The 24,321-nt window shown below is 43.1% G+C and overlaps 1 protein-coding gene across 1 annotated transcript in view; it reads left to right on the top strand.

Moving 5' to 3' along the window:
• IVD (isovaleryl-CoA dehydrogenase) overlaps positions 1-24,321 on the top strand; it is a 137,589-nt gene that overhangs the window by 56,977 nt on the left and 56,291 nt on the right. The window contains exons 5-9 of the mRNA XM_082275408.1: positions 1,780-1,873; positions 11,949-12,085; positions 12,367-12,463; positions 15,401-15,494; positions 17,476-17,557. Coding sequence (XP_082131534.1) covers positions 1,780-1,873; positions 11,949-12,085; positions 12,367-12,463; positions 15,401-15,494; positions 17,476-17,557 — 504 coding nt within the window. The remainder of the gene's footprint in view (positions 1-1,779; positions 1,874-11,948; positions 12,086-12,366; positions 12,464-15,400; positions 15,495-17,475; positions 17,558-24,321) is intronic.

The following is a 24,321-nucleotide window of genomic DNA, read 5'->3' as shown; positions in this document are numbered from 1 at the left end:
CATAAAGAGGAAGATGCGACAAAGAAGACCTAAGACAGTTGAACAACTAGAAGCCTGTATTAGACAAGAATGAGACCACATTCCTATTCCTAAACTTGAGCAACTTGTCTCCTCAGTCCCCAGACGTTTGCAGACTGTTACAAAAAGAAGAGGGGATGCCACACAGTGGTAAACATGGCCTTGTCCCAACTTTTTTGAGATGTGTTGATGCCATGAAATTTAAAATCAACTTACCGGTATTTTTCCCTTAAAATTATACATTTTCTCAGTTTAAACATTTGATATGTCATCTATGTTGTATTCTGAATAAAATATTGAAATTTGAAACTTCCACATCATTGCATTCTGTTTTTATTAGGGATGCACCGAAATGAAATTCTTGGCCGAAGCCGAATAATAATGAAATGTTTGGCCGAAGGCCGAATACCGAACGCGGTGTTTCGCATTTTTTCCATTTATTTTGCCAATTTTTTGTCCTCTCTCTTGTCCTCTCATGTCTCTCTCTCTCTCTTGTCCTCTCATGTCTCTCTCTCTCTCGTCTCTCTCTTGTCCTCTCATGTCTCTCTCTCTCTCTCTCTCTCTCTCTCTCTCTTGTCCTCTCATGTCTCTCTCTCTCTCTCTCTCTCTCTCTCTCTCTCTCTCTCTCTCTCTCTCTCTCTCTCTCTCTCTCTCTCTCTCTCTCTCTCTTGTCCTCTCATGTCTCTCTCCCTAAATGTTACTGTAGGGAATGGGATTCAGTGCACACTGCAGCCTTGTACCATAGGGTTAATGTTAGTGACACTGTAGGGATTGGGAAGGATGCTGGGAATGGAAATCAGGAAGCATGCAGGCAGCCTTGTAAATTTTAATTGCAGATACAGGGCACTGGGCAGGTCAGGGTTAATGTGGTAACATCAATTACTCAGTGACAATCAGTCAGTGTCAGTGTGGACTCGATCAGATTATACAGTGACAGACAGTCTCTCATAGTGGTGGTAGTAGGAGGCTGGAGGTGGACTAGTAGGAGCCTGGAAAGGAGCACAGCCGCATACATACATTACTCACTCGTGCACTGCAGCCCGCCCCACACATTCAGTGAGTCTTACTCTCCTCCCTAGTTTTTTCAATGGCACATTCAGGAAGCCAATCACGCCGTGAGTAGCGGCACAGCGGAACCAATCAGGTGTGCAGGCACGCGTGATTGGTTCGCTGTGCAGCTAATCACGGCGTGATTGGCTTCCTGAATGTGCCATTGAAAAAACTAGGGAGGAGAGTAAGACTCACTGAATGTGTGGGGCGGGCTGCAGTGCACGAGTGAGTAATGTATGTATGCTCACCGCTGAAGTGTCCCGGCTTCCCCTGCCTAACACGGAAGTCTGTGAGTCCTCCTGTCCTCCTCCGAGTCCCTTCCCCCTATAAATATCGTGACCTCGGCAATATGAATATCGCCTACGGCCACAGAACGATAGTCAATATCATATCGACTATCGTTCAGCCCTATTGTTCGGCACAAAATTATTCGGCCTTTTGACTTATTCGGCCGAACACCGAAAGTGCTATTTTTTCTATTTTCGGCCGAATAATGTTCGGCCGCCGAATATTCGGTGCATCCCTAGTTTTTATTCACAATTTGTACAGTGTCCCAACATTTTTGGAATCGGGTTTGTACTATTTGTGTACTAAAATGTTAAATATTCAATTTTTAACTATAATGTATTGTCCTCTAGTAACTGTGCAACCCAAATCATTTATGTGTCCAGTTGCTGGTTTTCCACTCATCCACTGATGCTTTATCAACAGCTAATCAGTGGAGAACATATAGGAGCACTTGCCATGAGTGAGCCCAATTCTGGTTCTGATGTGGTATCCATGAAGTTGAAGGCCGAGAAAAAAGGTTGGTGGAACTGTAGAATATTTGTTTTCTTAAAATTATCTTTTAAGCCGTGGTCCAGACTTTCCACAAGGGTATTGGAGCCTACCAAGAAGCAGACAGACTTACAGCAGGGCTAGTGTGCAGTTTTGGGGCTCCAGCTTGTCGCACTGTTTTTTTTCCAACTACTTGCCAGCATGTTATTGGGGAACTGGTGTATTGGACAAACTAGTGCTGGGGTAGTGCTCTGTTCCATTGTGTGTTAAAATCAAACACACATTGTTGAGAATCGAATGAACATTTTCATTAAGTTAGTTATTAGTGAGGTTAATACTTTTGTCAACATGTGGGCTAGTAGTCCCTGATCAGTTAAGTCCAAATGTTTTAAAGTATTTGCTAGTGTTTACTACAAGGTGTTGAGTATTCTTGGTATTTGCAGCATAGATTGGCTGGCTGAACAGCTTGATTAGGCGCCGTGCATTAGTCAGTATTTTGAACTGTCCCTGTCAAAATTCACCAATAAAAGTGCCTTGAGTACCTATATTTAGGTTGGTGTTTTAGGGAATCGTACAAAATGTTCCAGTTTTGCTGATGGCATGTACGAAAGCTAAAAGCTTTTCATCAGGGATCTAGCAGGTTTCCTGCCTGAAATGTCAGTTAACAATTAAAGACCATGTTATTTGATCTAGTCATAGACCTATATGAATAATAATCCCACAGGCATGCTTAACTTTTGTGCTCACAAATTTCTTTGTTGTCCATTGAGGGACTCCGGAAGACTTTCACTGTTTTCCATGTCACTGTGTAATTCAGTAAATTTAGAGAGGCCCATCCCTGGCCCTCTGAGTTTCTGGTTTCACCTACACAGGGTGACGTGGCAAGCCCTTTCCCAAGCGGCATATTCTCTGCCCAGCCGCTCCCCCACTGTCATGGTCAGTCCTGCTCAACCGTGCACAGAAGGTGGGGACAGGCCATAAGGTGTCTTGGCAATTGGTGGTAGTAAGGGGGACCCAGGTCAACTTTTGCACTGGGGCTCTCAAGCTTCGCCTTTGTTCACATGCATAGGACAAAATTACTTAATGGAAGACCTTTATAACATATATTCTTTTTTTTTTTTTTTTCCTCTGTCTAAGCTCTCTCAAAAAAAACACTTCAAACCATTTCTGCCACAATATTAAAGGGGGGGGGGGGGAGGAGAGAAATTACCACTGTCTAAACATAGTATAAGGAAGATCAAATAAAAAAAAAAAAAGATAAGCATTACATATACTTGGATAAAACACAGTATATCAATATGTTCAGTGAAGATGGCAGCTTCCTAAAAATACTCGGACATAAAAGAAGAAAGAGTAGAGAGGGGAAGTTCACCACTCTGTGTAGTATTAAAAGGCAATGTACAAAAAAATTAAGAGGTATGGGAATTGCAAAAAAAAATCACTTGGCTAGGTGGCTGCAGCACTGATTCCAGCTGCATCTGACCCCACCCACTCTAAGACTGATAACTGAGCGATCAAACACAGCTGATCGCTCTGCTCTGTCCTCAGCCTGCAGAGAGCTGTGACTGTCGGTCACCGGCTCTCTGGTCTGCCGCTCCAGCGCTTACTGGAGCGATGGACTGTGGAGGGGGCGGGAGTGACTGGCTCAGGCTTTAAGCAGCTTACTTATAAGAGTGATCCTGTGAGCTACTAGGTCTTAAAACTGCAGCCTGCATTAATCACTCCCCAATCAATTAGTGTAAAAAACAAATGGTAGTCATTAAAAGTTCTGCGCAGTAAGTGCTATACTACTTAAACATCCAGTGATACATTCAATCATAAGATATATAACACACATAATAAATCATCATAAAAAAAATAAAAGTGATTTGCGATATCAATACAAAGAAATAGTGAATGATTATAAAAATTGATGAGAAGGTGATGTATGATCCCTATCACCAGTGCGGTGAAATTAGTTGAAACAATGACACCTTGTCAGATGTGTCACCTCCACTCTTGTGACCCCCCCAATGGGTGGGTTCTCACCTCATTGAATGTGACCTCGCAATTAAGTGTGATGGTGGATGGTTTCCTTTACTCCTCTTTTAATCCAAGCTCCCAGTGTTAGATATATAGCTCCAACAGCTCTCTCATATGGGGAGAAACCTAAAACCATGGTGCAAATAACGTATGGTAAAATCAGGTTTATTAAAAACATAAATTCACTCACATGCAGTGGGTGCTTGAGCGCACCAATCTATCCCAGCAGGAAATATAATGATGGTAAATGTGTGTATGATGGATGGCCAAGCGCAGACCCTCTTCAGTGGGATCCGTTCCAGTGTACCAGCCACTGTGGAGTACTCTGATCACCAACACTCGTCTGGCCCCTCCGGCTTGCTGGGAGGCTGAGCCAACTGTTGGTCCAGGCTTTTGGACGGCCCCTGACCATATGGTTGGGATCTTTTCAGAGCCCAGACTGGCTTTATGACATCCGCCGACAGCGGGCTTTAGCCCACTGTCAGCTGAAAACACAGGAGAAGCATCGCCAAAAAGCTTAGGCCATACTTCTCCGTTTAATTAAGAAATGCACTCACATGAAGGTAGTGTAACACAGGCATTATTTAATGTGTCCAGCAGGTGGTGTCCGTCTGAGGATTCCCAATTGAGATGTATCAAGTGTGGATAGGGAGCTGCTCTTGGTGGGTGGTCATCAGTGGATGTAAAAATATGGTGGCAAAAAAAAACTAACGGGTCAGTGGACTGTTCTAAGTGTATTAGTAATTTATAAAAAAAATAATAAAAATGAACTCACATTTAGTAAGTAAAGCAACAGGCACTATGCCAAAAACTTCCAGCCAGTGGTATTATAACGTTCTTAGGTGGGTGTGTACCGCGCTCAGGAAAAATTATTTATATATATATATATATATATATATATATATATATATATATATATATATATATATATATATATATATATATATATATATATTATGTTAACTGAAATATTGGTGAACTTAAATGCAGCTGTTCAAAATGGTAGTGACCAAATATATTAAAGTGCAGTGCAAATACAGCGCAAAGATAAGTGAAAAAGCTATTTATCAATATTAAAATTATTAAAAATTCCTAGAATGCAGCTGTTCATAAATTGTGGTAACCCAAAATTCACAAATGCAAGAAAAATATATATCACAGCGCAAACAATAGTGAATCATATAAAGAATAATTAGGTTCTACTCAAATACTCATAAAGGGCACCGTGCAAATATGTGCAAAAAGGGCTGGAGTGTAGAAACCATGTAAACATATACTAAGTAAATAAAGTGCCAGTCCAGATAAAATAGTTCTTTAAGATCTCAGTAGATGATAAGATATAAACAGTCCCAAAAATATGTCCCACGAAAGTGCTGGAGTGCCAGGAAGAAAGTGCACAAACATGCAATCTTTTGCGGTGCAGTGAGCAAGTGCCGGTCCTCCGCCTTTGGGTGTGCACTTACCGGACAATGATGACCCCTATGCTGTATAGCTATAGAGATCGACAGGGCTTATGTCCTAGTAAGGAACCGGCTATCACAACTCCTCCAAGGCGGATGTATCTCCACAGATGTAAATACCCCGATACATGTATTGGAGAAAAGGATGCTCACATAGTGTAAATCCGATAAAAGGATGTTTATTTGTGCAAATAGTAAAAACAAACTCACATTTCGTTGCTGTATTAAAGGCGTATATGGTAAAAAATCTCGTCCTTCCTAGTAGCTGGTGCCGCTAGAACGTCCCGTGGTTTCGGCGTGCGTTCCACCACACCGGAAGTGACGTATCGCTAAGACGTAGACCGGAAGTGTGTCGACGCGTTTCGCCCTCCTCTTCCGGGCGTTTTCACAGACGTATTTTCGTTCTTTTTTTCTTCTCTATTTCGTTATAACGTTCTTGCTTCCTGCTAGCCACAGTGGCCTCCAGTCATACCCACCAGTGTGCGTTCTTCCTGTTTCCTATCCAATGAGAAACTGTAGTGCTTTTTGGCGAACTCATTTACCTATGCTCATCCAGGACTGGCTATCCATTGGGACCCATGATATAATGCCACCAGCTAAACGTTTTTGGTATATGGTCTGTTGCTTTGCTTTAGAGCCGGTTCACACTACCACTACCAGAAAGTCGCCCCGTGACTTGTTTAGAGACTTGTGCACTACTTTGAAGAGACAGGCGACTTTGTCTCTGGGGAATGCCTGGCTAATCTTTCTTCTTCCTGGAAAGTCTGATAACAAGCCGTGTCAATTAAGATAAGGAGGCGACTCCCATTGAAGTATATGGGACAGTCGGATCACAGGTCGCCTCAAAGTAGTACAGGACCCTTTTCTGAAGTCGGAGCGACTTCAGTAGTGCCAATTAAGACGGCACTGATTGATTAACATTGCTTTTGTTATGTCAAGCTACCTGGAGCAACACAAGTTGCCTCACAAGTCGCGCTAGTGTGAATGGGCTCTTAATGTGAGTGTATTTTTATTATTTATTTTTATTTAATAAATAATACTACACTTGGAGCAGCCCACTCTCCCTTTTTGGTTTTTGCCACTGTATTTTTACATCCACTGATCAGACCATCCACCCGGAGCTGCTCCATATCCACCCTCTATACATAATCATCAGGACGCCATGGGATGGACACATTGAGTAATGCTTGAGTTACACTACTTTCATGTGAGTGCGTATCTTAATTAATTTTTTGTACTTTTGTACTGCACTGAGTGGCGCGCTTTCCTTTCGCTCCTTTCTTATTTTATATCCATCTGAGTTATCTTAAGAAGCTGCCATCCATTGATGTCTCCATTAAACATATTGGTGTGCTATGTTTTATCCATGTATATGTGAGTGCAATACTCGTTGTCCAGTTTTTTGGGGGTTTTTTTGATTTAACTACTACTACTATGTTTAGACAGTGGGGCTCTCTCTCCCCCCGCTCCCGGTTTTCTGTTTTTTATAGGACTATTGGCAGGAAAACCCCAGAACTCACTTGAAGGAGAGACTGCAGACACTTTAACAGTGTATGTCCACTATTGGATTCATAACTTTATTTTCATGAACATAGCCTTGAGATTTACTGCTAGATTCCCCTTGTCCTTTTACCTCTGAGGGTTGTATACTGGTCTTGCTCCTTGTGCGCTGGGTTTCACGTATATCCCCTTCAGGGGCCATATTTGATATTGCTTTTCAATTTGAAAACCTTTTATTTTTTATAGCTGTTGGTTTCCCCTCCCTTACTGTCTGGGTTATAGATGTCAGAGCAGTATGTGAGGGGAAGTCTCCCCAGCAGGGACAAAGGTGGTAATTGGGACTATTTTTTCAATGGAGTTGAGGAAGTGGTAGAGCCTCTCATCTCTTTATTGATGCCTGTGTCCCTGATTGGGGAGACTTTGTCTTTCTTCCTGTCAAGCTGGAAGGTTTGAGACAAAACGGCAATTAAGGGGAAATCTTACTCAATGATGTCACAGCATTTAAAACCTGACAGAGGCTCTAACCCTTTTTAATTCTAACCCTAAATAACAAAAGCTGCAGCTTTTAATGATTTTAGCCACCTGTGAAATAATTTACAGAAAACCAGAAACCAATATGAATGGCCTGACGTTTTATATATTGGAGAAAAAAAAACACTAAAATTATTGCTCATTTAGTTGTTTAGAGGAAATACATTGCTCAAAAAAAAGCTAAAGGAACACTTTTTTTTATTTAAAAAAAAAAAAAAAAAAAAAAGAGTGTAGCATCAAGTCAATTAAACTCCTGGGATATTGATCTGGTCAGTTAGGTAGCAAAGGCAGCTGGTAATCAGTTTCAGCTGCTTTGTTGTTAAGGAAATTAACAGGTGCACTAGATGGGCAACAATGAGACCAAACTGGAATGGTTTTACAGGTGAAGGTCTCTCAAACATCCTCATTTTATCATTCAATATCGCTGACATGCGTTCATTGATCATAATCCAGGAAAGTTTGTGCTTGAGCAGTTTGAATGGCAAGACGGGCGATTTCCAAAATTTTGTGATTATAATTTATGCTTACGGTATATAAATAAAAAGGCTATGATACATCTCTGGGGTCTCCAGCCTGTCTCCACCTTGCAGCCCAGCAAAGCCTGTCTTGGGGCATTCACAAGGTTTACTTGGGTGAGAGTGTAGATGAAATTATAGACTGTAATCCAGTAACACCTTACCTTAGGGCATTGCCACCTTATGTGGTACATCGTCCCTTCTTGTCCCCGGCCACTGAAACAGAAGGGGGATGCTCCCATTTTATATCGGTTGCCAGCTTAGCTGGTACATGTCCCATTTAGAAGCACTTTATAGTTCTCTTTGATAATTGAGGTATTATTGAGAGATCTTGAAGCCTCCTGGGCTATAGAATGCCATTGATCCAGCTCAATAGTTTTCTGGAGATCTACCTCCCATTTTCCCATCTAGCCCTGTTCAACCACTTGCCGACCACCGGCCGCCTATATACGGCGGCAGGTTCCCCTGAATCTCTATACCTGTATTGCAGTTCGCGGTAGTGATCCTGGGGGCACGCGCCCACTCAACAGCTGGTCCGGCAGCCGTGATTGCCGCTGGGCACCTGCGATCGTGTAGAGAGAATGGCAGTCTGCTGTTGTCAACACAGCAGACCGTTGTTCTCTCAGGAATCAATGCAGAGCTCCTGTGTTCCTCCTATGTGGGATCAGAGGTCCCTGTGTTGATTTCACAAGCCCATCCCCCCACAGTTTAAAAAAAAACCCCTAGGCTCACATTTAACCTATTGATCGCCCCTGGGTTAACCCCTTCCCTGCCAGTGTCATTATTACCGTAACCGTGCATATTTTTAGCAATGTTTACTGTAGTAACGTCACTGGTCCCCCCAAAAGTGTCAAATGTCAGGGGTCCAATCAGTCCACCGCAGTGTCGCAGTCCCGCTATAAAATCGATGATAGCCTGCCATTACTAAAAAAAATTAAAATCTTTTCCCTAGTTTGTAGACGCGATAACTTTTGCACAAACCAATCAAACGCTTATTGTGATTTTTTTACCAAAAGTATGTAGCCAAATATAAATTGGCCTAAAATAATGATAAATTATTTTTTTTTCCCAGAATTTTCGCTTTTTTTTTGTTTTGTTTATAGCGCAAAAAATAATCGCACAGGTGATCAAATGCCACCAAAAGAGAGCTCTATTTGTGGGGAAAAAAGACCTCAATTTTATTTGGGTACAGCATCGCACGACCGCACAATTTCGTTAAAGTAATGCAATGCCGAATCGCAAAAAATGGCCTGGTCATTAAGGGGGAAAATCTTCGGTCCAGAAGTGGTTAACAAGGGAATTTGTCAAAATAGTATACATTTCAGAAATATGTCCTCGTATCTTATCAAACTTCTGACACAAATCTGCCATGGGGGACATGTTTACTATATCAGAATTCTGCGATAAGGTATGTAAGGAAGGTGTTATTTGAGTAGAACAAAATAATTCTAAAGCCGACATTTGATATTTCTCTATTAAACCTAACTTGACAATATTCCCCTGTGATCACATAAATCCGCTATGCGCAGAAAACCTTTATTGGTCCACCAATCGAACGTTCATGGGGTGAAGCCTGGGGTGAATTCCCTATTGCTGCTCTTCATAAAAGTAGTGTTCTGGACTTTTCTTTTGGGCAGGAATCTCCTGCACCTCCGTATCTACTGTCAGCCATTTTTTTCGCCTTAGCCAATACATCATCAGAAGAGAAAGCATGATTCTTGTATCGAGGATTCAAAAGACTTGCAAGCACAACATTTTTAATCTCTTTATGCTTCTCAAAACATATATCAAGCAAAGCTCTTTGGCTTGACAGACCATCATTTGAAAGTTGGAGGGTGTTGTGTGCCATGATGACACGGAGGTCTGACGTATCGGCTAGCCTCACTCCTTTAGGCATGTTTGCTCCACTGTCTCCAAGTTGCGCAAGCATCACTCGGTCTTTGTTGATTCCCCATGCTTCAAGCATGCCTAGAAAAATTTCTCTACTGTACTCAGCTGTGTGGGATCCTTGCATCACTTTTGTATTCAACACCAATTGCCTTTTTGTCCATCCGCTGTCAATTAAGTGGCATGTAAGACTCATTAGTGACTCGGACTCTGTTTGTGACCAGCAGTCCATTGTGAATGAGAGCGAGTTGCCAGCATTCTCTGGTTGCAGCATAGCCTTTGTCAACTACCTTTTTGGTGTAGCTTTTCCAGCATTTTGGTTCGATAATACTTCTCACTCTTCAGTGTGTAGCTTGGCTCAAGCATGGACATCAACCGCTTAAATACTGAGTCAGACACCATTGTAAATGGCTGGTTATCAGTGACCATTATCTCTGTGATTATTCTGTCCAGCAGTTGGGATCTTCCATCTGAATTTAGACAGTGACATCTGTTTTTTTTTTTTTTTTTTCACAAACATATCGGTTATTGTTGCCTGGGATAGTGGAGGAGGTATTTCAAAATCACATTGATAATCATTTTGTGTTTTCTGTGCTGCATGATACAATTCAATATGATGAACTCTTAGATGTGCATGATGATTGTACATATCTTGCACACTGCTGCTTTTCCTGGAGAAAGTTTAGACGAGAAATAGTCCCAGACCACACTTTTACTCTTTCTCTCCTCCTCCATCTCCATTTAAACTTGAAAGACCCAAAATAGATTAAATAAATGGCTTGTTGAAGCTGAAGTTGCTGCTGATACTGGCACCCTGTTGTGGGTTGGTGGCTGATGCCTGGCAGTGTGGCTGGCTTGATGTCACCCTGTTGTGGGTGGCTTGCTTGCTGGAACACTGGTGATTGGCTGGCGTCACCCTGTTCTGGGTGGCTGGCTTGCAGGAACACTGTGGTGGCGCTGGCTGGCTTGGTGACTGGTGTCACCTTGTTGTTGGTGGCTGGCTTTCAGGAACAGTCTGTGGTGGCTGATTGAATGGCTTGGTGTCACCCTGTTATGTGTGGCTGGCTTGCAGGAACACTCTGGTGGCTGGCTGGATTGGTGTCTCCCTCTTATGGGTGGCTGGCATGCAGGAACACAGTGGTGGGTGGGTGGCTGACTTGCAGGAACACTTTGGTGGGTGGCTGGCTTGCAGGAACGCTGTGGTGGGTGGCTGGCTTGCAGGAATGCTGTGGTGGGTGGCTGGCTTGCAGGAACGCTGTGGTGGGTGGCTGGCTTGCAGGAACAGTCTCTGTGGTGCCTGGTGGGCTTGCTTGGTGTCACCATGTTATGGGTGGCTGGCTTGCAGGAACACTGTGGTGGGTGGCTGGCTTGCAGGAACACTGTGGTGGGTGGCTGGCTTGCTGGAGCACTGTGGTGGGTGGCTGGCTTGGGGTCACCCTGTTGTGTGGGTGGCTGGCTTGGTGTCACTCACTCACCCTGGCCTGTTGTGGTGGGTAGCTGCTGGCCTGCTGGAACACTGGTCACGGTGGCTGGGCTTGGTGTCAACTGGGTGGCTGGTTGCTTGCTCGTTTTAGCTGGCACCCTGTTGTGGTGGGTGGCTGAGGCCAGGGCCTGTGGGTGGGTGGATGGATGGCTGGCAGCGTGACCGGACTGGACTGCAGCTGGCTGTAACACGAGGCTGTGGGAGGCGGTCTTAAGTGCAGTGCGCGTGGTGAAATGGCGTCCCGTACGGGCCGCGCAGGCGTGGGAGGCGTTGTTAGAAGGCAGAACGTGTGTGCGCAACATACGGAATGACGTCACGGCAATATCGGTAAATCAGAAGGCCGATTCCGATATATCGGGGACAGTGCATATCGGCCCTCGATATATCGGTGTTGCTGATAATCGGTCGATCTCTAATACAAACTACTGAGTACCATTTTGAGTTGCTGCATTGAAATTTCAGTAAAATTAACTAGCCTATTGCATTTTTTCACTTAGATTTTTAGGGTGTCTCTGAATTCAGCCCTCTATAGGTTGATAATTTTTTAATTTTCATCAATGTGCCATTCTTTAGTTCCTAACACATTACCCAGTCCATATCAGTATCCAGCATATTTTTCCCCATTTAGATCTGATGTGTTTTTTAAAGTGTTCTTTATTTTTCCATCAGTGTACATTTATGAATTGTATTATTATATCTTGCTAGGTGACTATTATATCCTTAACGGCAACAAATTCTGGATTACAAATGGGCCTGATGCAGATGTGGTGATCGTCTATGCCAAGACAGACAGCAAAATTAAACCAGCCTCACATGGCATCACGGCTTTCATTGTAGAAAAGGTATGTTTTCCCCTTTACCATCTGATATTCAGTAAAAGTCTACCTCCTGGCATAGTGTGCCATAATCCATTTAGTAATCTCACAGGATTCCTGGTGTGTCTGGGCATTTCTTGAAGGAAGTCTGGTGTAAGAAAAAGGCGGCGGCTGTTATTACTTACCTATCCTTTACAAAAAATAAAAATAATGGTTGAGTGTCAGGCTGATCCCCATTTTCAGAAGAAGGTTAGCAATTGAGGACCTAATATTTTCTCGCATGTTTAATTACTTGAATTTCTTTGTAGGGCACTCCAGGATTTAGCACAGCCCAGAAACTTGACAAACTAGGCATGAGAGGGTCAAACACTTGTGAACTGGTGTTTGAGGACTGCAAGATTCCAGGTGAGTTGATGAAAGAAATACATGAATATATGCAATGTTGTGAACGGGGGGGGGATCCTAAAGAGTCATTAAAATACTCTGGAAGAAGAGTTTAGCGAACCGTACATGGTCATTTAAAATGTATGTCTGGCCATAACAAAACTATTCATGTGATCTATGCAATACATACATATTTCCCCCTGCTGCAAGTAGAGAAACAATACCTGCTGATCCGACAAAACTCTAGTGCACTTCTACGTTTGCAGTTACACCTGAGCAGAGAAGGAGCAGGGTGCATTCCTAGTGATATTGAAGAGCACTTTGTGAGCGTTTAATAATCATTGTGCATGTTGTTGTTTTTTTTTTTCTTTTTTTTTTCCATGTATATCAAGCTTCAGGTATTTATATTCTGTAATGAGCAAGGGGACGAGAGCAGTTTTAGAGAAGGAGGGGAGTTTTTCAGGTGCAAAAAGTGAAAACCCATGAGAATAGGGGGATGTGTTTTAAAAACCAGAAGTGGAGAGCTTGGGCGCTGTTTGAGATTTTTAGATCCGCAGAAGTAGCCTTGTTAGCTTACTACAGGAAATTAGGAGCTCATTGGATTTTTGGCAGATAATTTTTGTATTTGCAGCATTTTAAAAAGCAAAAACATGGTGAAATGAACACTATGTTATCAAAAATATTGAGACACCTGCCTTTACACACACATTAACTTTAATGGCATGGTTGGCCCACCCTTAGCAGCTATAACAACTTCAACTCTTCCGGGAAGGCTGTCCACAAGGTTTAGGGGTGTGTCTATGGGAATATTTGGCCATTCTTCCAGAAGTGCATTTGTGAGGTCCAGCATCAGTGCCTGACAAGAAGGGCTGGCTCCCAGTCTCCACTCTAATTCATCCCAAAGGTGTTCTATTTGGTTGAGGTCAGGACTCTGTGCAGGCCAGTCAAGTTCCTCCACCCCAAACTTGCTCATCCGTGTCTTTATGGACCTTGCTTTGTGCGCTGGTCCAAACCATTTGGCCGAAGGGGGATTATGGTGTGAGGTTGTTTTTCAGGGCTTGGCCTTGGACCCTTAATTCCAGTGAAGAGAACTTTTAAGGCATGAGCATACCAAGACTTTTTGGACAATTTAATGCTCCCGACTTTGTGGGAACAGTTTGGGGATGGCCCCTTCTGTTCCTGCATGACTGCCCACCAGTGCACACACAAGGTCCATAAAGGCATGGATGAGCACGTTTGGGATGGAGGAACTTGGTTGGCCTGCACAGAGTCCTGACCTCAACCCGATAGAACACCTTTGGGATGAATTAGGAGACTGCGAGCCAAGACTTCTCATCCAACATCAGTGCCTGACCTTACAGATGTGCTTCTGGAAGAACGGTCAAACACTCCCATAGACACCCTCCTATGGGAGGGGGGGGATTTATGGGTCTCTACTGTTTATATAAACCCTGCCTGTCAGCGAGGTTTGTAACAACTGACTTTACTACCACTTTAATGCAGGGAATGCATTAAGGTAAAAAAAAGCTTAGACTTTGGAACCACTTTAATTAGAGAGAAAGCTCTGTTGGCTGCACACCATGGCCTACATTTCTGAATGGCTAAGCCATGGTGTGTGTATCAATGCGGAGTATAACAGATAGCAAATTGGCAAACTCGGTTTAAAAATTAGCCCTGTAGAGGAACCTTTATTCTAGTTAACCTTTTGTGACTTGCAGAAAAAGGGATGGGAAAATACAGACTATTACAGCCACCACCAGGACAGCAGATGGTGAGGAAAAACCTTTAAAATGTGGCATCTGTCCTGCTGACTTTTCAGAGGTGATCTCTTTTCTAAGAACAGAAACTTTTGCATTGTTTTGTTTATTGCCCTGCCCATATACACCTTTCCACTCCTTGCTGCTTTAAAATTTATCAAAACAGCTTCCATATTGCACCTTTTGACTATAATAGAATTAATTTAATTGCACATTTTGTAAGCAATTTTACATGTATTGAAGTGCAATAACCATACACAAATCTCAACAGAACCATAGTCTAAAAAACATGTCTAGCTAAATGTATAACATAAGTTTTAATTAACTTAAGAACTGACATTCACCACTATCTGCTCAGAGAAGACCGAGAACTTGGCAGTCATGTGATTGCTCAGTTCTGGGTTCTAGAGCCAGTGGGGGGCCAATGCTGCAGCCATAGAGGAGTATGAATGTTTATTTTTTCAGAACCCCCCCCCCCCATTTCTCAAAGATAGCTTGGAGTGGATGCCCCCAATCTGGTGTGTTTTAGAAGAATAAAGAGTAAAAAAAAAAGCAGTAAGGTGGCAAGTAAGGCAGGTGCCCCCCTGTTAGTATATAGGCTTTATTACCTGTAATTATGTGGTAATGTTTTATTCGCCATTTAAAGAAAACCAAACCATTTACAGAAGTGTCTTTTCCTACTGCACACATACACACGAAAGCCAAATTGTTCCACTGCCAGTGACCTACCAGTATGTTTTGAGGTGGCTTGGAGGAAACTGGGGCAACCAAATTAACCCACACAAACAGAACTGGCATACAGACGACATCCAGCTAATTTCCCTGGTAAGAAATTGAACCCAAGGGTCAAGTACAACAAGGCTAGATAGTTCATTCAATTGGTAAATGACTAGCTTTAATATAAGCTAGTCTAGAAATGTATTGAAAATGCTAGAAAATGTGATTCTACAAATACAGCTTTCAGAGTTCTTGGTCATGCCTTCCCCCTGCAGCCTTTGTAGAGTCAAGAAAAGGAAATCCTGCTCCTCCCACTGTGTTCTTCATGGTATTAAATAAATAGGGATTATGGAGCATGCAAGAGTAAGAAGTGTGGTAGGTGGGTAGAGGCAACAGATCTTTGTGCTGAAATCCCTGAAAGATGGCAAAAATCGATGGGTTTTTCAAACCACTACCTTTTTTAATTTTGGTTATTTTCTTTCAGAGAAGAACATGCTTGGACACATTGGAAAGGGAGTCTACGTACTGATGAGTGGGTTGGATCTGGAGAGGGTCATTCTCAGCGCAGGCCCACTAGGGTAATGCCGATAGTCAGTATATTGCTGCTCATCTTAGACGGGTGTTTATGGGTCTATATATATATATAATATATATATATATATATATATATATATATATATATATATATATATATATATATATATATAGTACAGTCCGAAAGTTTGGACACACCTTCTCATTCAAAAAGTTTTCTTTATTTTCATGACTATGAAAATTGTAGAGTCACACTTCAAGAGGTAGTCACCTGAAATGGTTTTCACTTTACAGGTGTGCCCTGTCAGGTTTAATAAGTGTGATTTCTTGGCTTATAAATGGGGTTGGGACCATCAGTTGTGTTGTGCAGAAGTCAGGTGGATACACAGCTGATAGTCCTACTGAATAGACTGTTAGCTGCTTTCTTCTTGCCATAATACAAATTCTAAGTACAGGAAAACGAGTGGCCATCATTACTTTAAGAAATGAAGATCAGTCAGTCCGAAAAATTGGGAAAACTTTGAAAGTGTTCCCAAGTGCAGTCACAAAAACCATCAAGCGCTACAAAGAAACTGGCTCACATGCGGACCGCCCCAGGAAAGGAAGACCAAGAGTCACCTCTGCTGCGGAGGATAAGTTCATCCGAGTCACCAGCCTCAGAAATCGCAGGTTAACAGCAGCTCAGATTAGAGACCAGGTCAATAGCACACGGAGTTCTAGCAGCAGACCCATCTCTAGAACAACTGTTAAGAGGAGACTGTGTGAATCAGGCCTTCATGGTAGAATATCTGCTAGGGAACCACTGCTAAAGAAAGGCAACAAGAAGAAGAGATTTGCTTGGGTTAAAGAACACAAGGAATGGACATTAGACCAGTGGAAATCTGTGCTTTGGTCTGATGAGTCCAAATTTGAGATCTTTGGTTCCAATCACCGTGTCTTTGTGCGACGCAGTAAAGGTGAACGGATGGACTCTACATGCCTGGTTCCCACCGTGAAGCATGGAGAAGGAGGTGTGATGGTGGGGGGGGGGGTGCTTTACTGGTGACACTGTTGGGGGATTTATTCAAAATTGAAGGCATACTGAACCAGCATGGCTACCACAGCATCTTGCAGCGGCATGCTATTCCATCCGGTTTGCGTTTAGTTGGACCATTATTTATTTATCAACAGGACAATGACCCCAAACACACCTCCAGGCTGTGTAAGGGCTATTTGACCAAGAAGGAGAGTGATGGGGTGCTGCGCCAGGTGACCTGGCCTCCACAGTCACCGGACCTGAACCCAATCGAAATGGTTTGGGGTGAGCTGGACCGCAGAGTGAAGGCAAAAGGGCCAACAAGTGCTAAGCATCTCTGGGAACTCCTTCAAGACTGTTGGAAGACCATTTCAGGTGACTACCTCTTGAAGCTCATCAAGAGAATGCCAAGAGTGTGCAAAGCAGTAATCAAAGCAAAAGGTGGCTGCTTTGAAGAACCTAGAATATGACATATTTTCAGTTGTTTCACACTTTTTTGTTATGTATATAATTCCACATGTGTTAATTCATAGTTTTGATGCCTTCAGTGTGAATCTACAATTTTCATAGTCATGAAAATAAAGAAAACTCTTTGAATGAGGTGTGTCCAAACTTTAGGTCTGTACTGTGTGTGTATGTGTGTGTATATGTAATATATATATATATATATATATATATATATATATATATATATATATATATTGGCAGCACATTAAACTGGTGATGGGGGCAGGAGTATCCTGTTCATATCATATTTTCCCTGATTTTATCATGCATTATAATCGTATCAATCTATTGATGACAGTGTAATAATCCTATATCATGTCAGCATTATTCATACTGTTTATAATTGTCAGAGAAATCCTATACCACTAAATGAAACCCTTATCTCTATTGAGTTTACTTGAAAATACTTTCATGTTCGCGGCATGCACGGAAGATATATTATATTGTGAATACAATCGATTTTGTGGCCCTTATAGATTTTTTTTTTTTTTACTGTAATCTAGCATCATGCAGGCTGTTATGGATCATGCATTCCCCTATCTGCACACAAGAGAAGCCTTTGGTCAAAAAATTGGATATTTCCAGGTAAAATTAAACACCTTGTTGCTGCTTAACCACTACCCTGCTTAACCACTACATGGCTTGACTTGTTTAGAGCAGCACCAATACTTACGGATAGCAGAATTGCACCAGAGAGAGGCTGGAGGATGGGCCATATTTTTAAAGACTTGAATGATAGATGCAGATTAATCTTCCAGGTGCATGTGGTTTTTTATAGTGATTGATTTCACCTACAGTGAACATTTGGTCAATTTCGCATTCATGGTTTTATGAATATGCCTCTACTGTATGCAATTTACAAATCACTTTGAAGATAAAGCATAGTGTATTTTCATTGAGTTTATCATTTCAACTGTTATTATTGCTGCATTTATTTTCAAGGCCTATTTTCTTTACCACATTGCAGAAATTTATGGTAGAAGGCACATTACTACTGTGGATGGCTACACACCATGCACGATACGATGCAAAGCAACTACAGAACACATCTGTGCTACATTGTTACATTTTTCAAGCTTAATCTTCCTTGTTTTTACATTTACATACATTATTAAAGTAAAACTCTAGAAAATAAGGTGAATTTTTTTAAAAATTTGGTTGGTCCAAAGAGGTTTATTTCTGTTGCTGTGTATACTATGTCCAGATGGTGGCCGCGGATGCTAACAAAAAGTAATATGCCAGGTACTTCTATCCACGCTCTTGTACAGTGAAGGGTCCAGTTTGCTCACTTTCACCTTCCTCTCTTTCATTCAGATAAAGACTTTTTTGTATTAATTTTACTCAATACAAGGCGTTCTGTAAATGGACAAATAGATCCCTTGTTAACGTTAGAAAAAAAAAAAAAAATCATAATGTACATTTCTCTTTTGTTCATTGATGCACACAGCTCCTTATCTTTTTGACCATTGGGTTATACTGCCCCCTACATCAGTAGGACACTGGACAGGAAAAAGCTCGACTACGCCTATGGGGCATTCCCAGGGAATATACTCTAACTCTCAGCTATACGCACTCAGATTTTTTTTGCTTAATCAGAAGTAAGGACTTCCTTGGTTGGAATTCAGGTCCTGGCAATTTTTTTCATTTTTTAACCTTTTTTTATTTATTTTTTTTAATTTGTATTTATTATTTAATATTCTTATTGTATTTGAATTCTTTTTTTCTATTTGTTTATTTTTAGATTTCAATATTTTTATTGAGAAAGTCATAAAGGTACAAATTTGTCCATGACCATGGAATAAAATAACAAAGAGAAACCTTCCAAAACATTGACATGGAGTTTCAGAACAATAGAACAGTGGCATAAACATTGGCAAAGTGTGAAGCCCCCTCATGCCCATTTTTTTCCTTTTTTAAGTTGAACTTTTTCCTATATTTTGTTTTTGTTCCTGTGAGAATTTACAATAAACTGCCGGACTGGGCGACGGACTGGATAATCTAGGTCCAGAGGGTCCCCCCAGCCTGACCAGCGGGCATGCGTCTCAGCTCCGCACTAGGTCAGCTGCAACATGGCTCCACTGAACAGGGGCTGGCCTGCAAGTTAAACGTCTCGCGAGCGTGCATACGAACTAGCATCGACCTGAGTCGCAGCGTTCCTCCTGGCCAACAGTCACCCACATTCGTATGCAGCTGTGGTCTATCAGGAGCGGTGCCCACCCTGTTCCTGGTATGGTAAGTAGCTGTCCCCCCTCTTTCCCTGGAGGGTTTTGGGGTGGACATGAGACCTCTGGGTTCCCCTCCTTCTCCCTCAGCCCCTCTAAAATTTTGGTGGTCACTGTGGGTCCTCCGGGCGGCCCCTTTTTAAGGTAGCGATTTCCTATTATGCGGGCCTCTGTGGAGGGGCTCAGAGGGCGACTCCCTTGTGTGTTTGTTTTTTTTTTTTTTTTTTTACGGGGTCCAGTAGGTGGTCCATTCGCGGGCCCTTGGTCGGCGGCCCTCCCCTGATTATGTTTTCCGGGTGAGCTTCGTATATAGCCCCCTCCGCCCTCCCCTGCCTCATGTCTCATGAGATCCTGAATATGTTTTGGCCGCCGCAGACACGAGTCATCCTACTGGGTCTGCGTCCAAGCACCCTGAGTGTTCAGATTGTGAGGATGATTCCTCTGCTCCTCTAGCCACGCATTGAAAGGCGCTGGTGGATGCACTGATTGTGTCAGTGCAGGAATTTTTAAAAATGGAGGATGTGGCTGATGCTGCGTCAGAGGCGCACTGGTCCCTTTTGGCACCCACAGGACCTTTTGACAACAATCTCACTAAACAGTGGGGTTGTCCAAAACGCACCCTTGTGGCCCCTAAGCGTTTAGCTATGCGGTATCCTTATGAGGATTCTCTGCTTAAAATGTGGACGGTTCCACCTGTAGTGGACTCGCCAGTTTCCAGGTTCAAAAAAGCTACCTTAAATCTGGTTAAGGAGTCCCTGGCCTTTAAAGATCCGGCTGATAGGCGGGTAGAGGCTCACTGTGACTGGTTCGGCACTTAAACCGTTTTTTACTATTGCCCTGGTGTCACAAACTCTGACCGAGTGGGCTATATTTTTACGCCAGGACCTGGAGGGGAAACAACTTCCCCCTGCCTTAGTGGAGCAGGTGGATCAGTTGGTCCAGGGGCTACAGTTTAATTTCTAGGCTGTGTCAGCAGTGGTCCTTATGCGTATTATCTGACAGCATCTGACAATGCTGGTCTGCGGACAAGACTTCTAAGAAGGCCTTATCCCCCCCCCCCCCCCCCCTTGTAGGGGATCGTCTGTTTGGGGCTGCCTTGGATGACATCATTAAGGGTCTCACAGGGGGAAGAGTACTCTTCTTCTGCAGGCTACTAAGGGCAAGGAGCCCCGTTGTAGACCTGGGCCATTCTTCTCAGCTCATAAGAGGCCTTTTCGTCCCTCAGGGTCTCAAGACAAGGAATCAATGTCCTTCAGGGCCTCCACCAGAGGTTCCAAGAGGACCTGGTCTGGCAAGCCACGAGCGGGCTTTTCTAGACCTGCGGATAAGGCTTTCGCTGCATGGAGGGGTGGTGCCCTCACCCGTATCTGGGATGGGGAACATCTTTTCTGGTTTCCGGATCCGTGGACCTCCCTGGCACAGGACAAGTGGGTCCACAAAGTAATTCGGTCTGGCTACAAGATTGAGTTTGTCTTATCCTCAGAAAAGGTTCTTCCCTTCCAACCTACACTTGTCCCCAGATCGCTTACTGGGTCTCTTTGGGGCAGTGCAAGACTTGGTACTTCAAGGGGTGATTTTTCCGGTTCAGACTTTGGGGCTGGGGGTACTCAGTAGATCAAGGTCTCTCTCCAATGCTAAGAACAGTGGAGACTTAACAAAGTCTGCTTTGTCTTTTAATTGTAGTGTAAAATATGGAAATGCCTCCCCTTGGAGTTTGAGGTTGGTTTAAAATATTGAGCTGCTTTTTGAGGTACTCTACATCTGATGTCATGGGTTTTACAAAGGAAGGATGTTATGCGCATGTAGTTTTATTGTTCCGACTGAGGTATTGTGGGTTCTAGTAGATCGGTAGATCTGAGAATGGTTTAGGAATGCCATATCTGTATAGGGCGGAGATCCACGCAACACCTCTTCTTGCTCATTTGAGAGATAGTGAGATCTGGGATCAGGTGCGTCAATGAAGCCAACGGAATGGCGAGTTCATTTCCCCTGTACGGGGAGGGAAGTATTTATTTTCCATGTAGTTGTGGTAGCCTGTATTGTGAGAGGAAGAGTTTTCGGTGTATGCTGTAAGTGGTAACTGGCGTGCGGATATGTTTCTAATGTGCCATGTGGTAGCATTGACTGCTCTATTGCACACCACAAGGGTCTATGTGAGGGTGTAAACCAGTATTTACACTGTGCTTGGCCCTCCACATAAACGAGGAGTCGAGGGGTATTGGTCACACTGGGTACTTTATTAAAATAAGTTACACTCACATGTGAAGTAGCATATGCACGCATGAATAAGTAAACTCCTCCATAAGTCGGATGATCAATCCGGGCAGCGGATGACCAAGATACCATTCCAATTAGGCATAGCTTTCTGTGTCTCATAGCGTGTAGCTCACACACGGACACAGCGTGATTGATCTACTTCCGGGTGTCCAGGTCAGCGGGGGGCGTGTCAGATGTCACTCAATACCGTACAGCCAATCATCCGTCATGTTTGGTCCTATTGGACTTCTTCCTGGCAATCCTTTTCAATCACGCTGTGCCTGTGTGTGAGCTACACGCTGTGAGACACAGAAAGCTATGCCTAATTGGAACGGTATCTTGGTCCTCCGCTTCCCGGATTGATCACCCGGCTTATGGATGAGTTTACTTATTCATGCGTGCATATGCTACTTCACATGTGAGTGTAACTTATTTATTTTAATAAAGTACCCAGTGCTTATGTTTTTACACTATGGTCCCTTTGTTCTCTTATCATATGGATCCCTGTATTGTTTATGGCCATTGAGGAACACCCCCTGTGTACAGCTGGCTATGATATTGATTTAACACGCTGTTGTTTACCAGGCATCTGGTAAGTGTTTACCCCTTAGGGGGTTATCACCTTTCCCCTTCACGAGGTGTGGTGGCCGGCTCATACATATGTGCGAATTGGAGAACAGTCACTAAGAGGACTTTTCAACAGCTATATCACTTTGCACTTTTACTGCAATTCTTTAGTTTATTCTGGGAGTTTGTTTGATGCACTACATGCATTCTGTATATTGGAATATTCATTGTTTTAGAAGTATAATATCGTCTGCAAAAAGACTGAGTGATTTCTGTTTCCAACTTTAAATCCATGAATTCCAGGATGCTGTCTGATATGGGAAGCCAACGTTTCTACCAGGTTAAATATCAGGGGTGACAGCGGGCACCCCTGTCTTGTCTGGTACCATTTGTGATGTGAAAACAACAAGAGAAGGGCGCACCGACCTTGTGCATTACCACTTAAGTTTATTAAAATCAAAGAAGGGTAGCGTACAATATACTCAGAAACGTAGCATATGAACAAGCGTATAGGAAATGGGCACCGCTCACTTCCAGGACACTTCTCTACTGCTGGATAGCATGATGGCGTCCTCAAAACCTGATGTGGCTTACGCGTTTCAAGGGAGGACCCTCTTCCTCAGAGCCAAAATCACCTTGGTCCTGAGGGGGGCAGCAAGACCACTTCTTTTGTGTCATAAAACCGCCTAGAAGATTCACCTTCCCACATACCACTTGAGCGCAGGAGAGATATTGTTGTTTTTTGGAAACCATTTGTGATGTGAAAGGGCTTGGATAGCATCCCGGGGTAATATACCTTGGCGGAAAGGGACGTATATAATGCCAATATTGCCGATAGGATGTGGCCCGAAAAGCCAAATTTCGAAAGTTTTGCTAAGAGACCCCCCAGTGTACCCTATCAAACGCCTTCTCCAAGTCCAGTGCCAGGGGCAGAGAAGGCGTGCTCGAACTCTCCACCAAGTGGATATCAATCTTCTCGTGGCGTCAGAATTGTCTCCGCTTTGTAAATCCAGATTGATCTGTATTGATTAGCGTTGGCATGGCATGATGTTCGTCAAACGGAGGGCAATACGTTTTTGGCATATAGCTTAACGTCATTATTCAACAAAGATGTTGGATGAAAATTTTCAGGTTTGTCAGGTGTCTTTCCTGGTTTTGGTAGTGTGAGTGCCTCCAGCATCTCTGGGGGGAAAATGGAGGAGACCACAGCAGCTTCAAATACTTTCTCAAGATAGGGGCTCAGTATGGTGCTAAATGCTCAATAATATTCCCCAGTGAGCCCATCTGGTCCCGGAGATTTATTAATGGGGAGTGTGGCTATGGCTCTGGCGATTTCAGAAGTTGTAAACGAGGCATTAAGTAATTCAAGTTGTTCTTTCGATAAGGTGGGAAGTTTGACACTTTGGAGGAATTCCTCGATATTGCGTGTGGTAGGTTGGGGAGTGCAGCCATCCTCTATCAAGTTATATAATTGCCCATAGTAGGAGCTAAATGCATTGGCTATGCCTTGGGGGTCAAATACTTGTTGCTGGGTGATGGGGTGATAGATGTGTGGGATTCTGGCCTTTATACAATGCCCTTGGAGTTTCCTTGCCAGAAGCTTACCAACCTTGTTACCAGAGGCGTAATAGAGCATTTTTAATCTCTGGGAATGGCGTTTAAATTCATTCAAGAGGAATTCCCTAAGGTTTTGCCTTAGCTCGGATAATTGGTTAAGGTTTTGTGGGAAGGGACTATGTTTAAAGCCTCTAGGGAATAAATCTCAGTTGTCCTAGAATCTAGCTGCTGCCGTCTTCTCCTCCTCCTATTCAAAGCCCCAGGTTTTATAAAACACCTCTTATAAACACCTTGTGGGCATTCCACAGAGTAAATGGGTTAGAAACAGACATTTCATTATTAGAAAAGTATTCATGTAGATTTTCCTCTGATTGTCGTCGTCTGGGGACTGGACGATCTTCGAGTTGGCCCTCCACATAAATGAGGAGTCTGGGGGTATTGGTCACCAAGCGTAAGAGAAATGGAGGCGCGGTCAGACCATGTGATTGTGTTAATAGTAGGTTTCCAAGCTATTTGTAACAACCATTTGTCAGTTAGGAATAAATCTATGTGGGAATATGAGCCATGACTCGCCGAAAGATGGGAGTAGTCCCGTTCACTGGCGTGGTGACAGCGCCATACATCATAGAGGTAATTTGTTAGAAGTGTGTTGTTTACCGTTGCTTTGAAGTCCCCACAGATCAAAAGCGACCCCTTTTTGGACTTTTTTTTTACTTCAGGAGTGAGTTTACAAATCAGATTTGATGG

This window comes from Pelophylax lessonae (genome assembly GCF_965119305.1).
Source record: "Pelophylax lessonae genome assembly, chromosome: 13".
Taxonomy (NCBI): Eukaryota; Metazoa; Chordata; class Amphibia; order Anura; family Ranidae; genus Pelophylax; species Pelophylax lessonae.
Note: the sequence above shows the minus strand (reverse complement) of the source record. Positions and strands in the feature narration are given on the sequence as shown.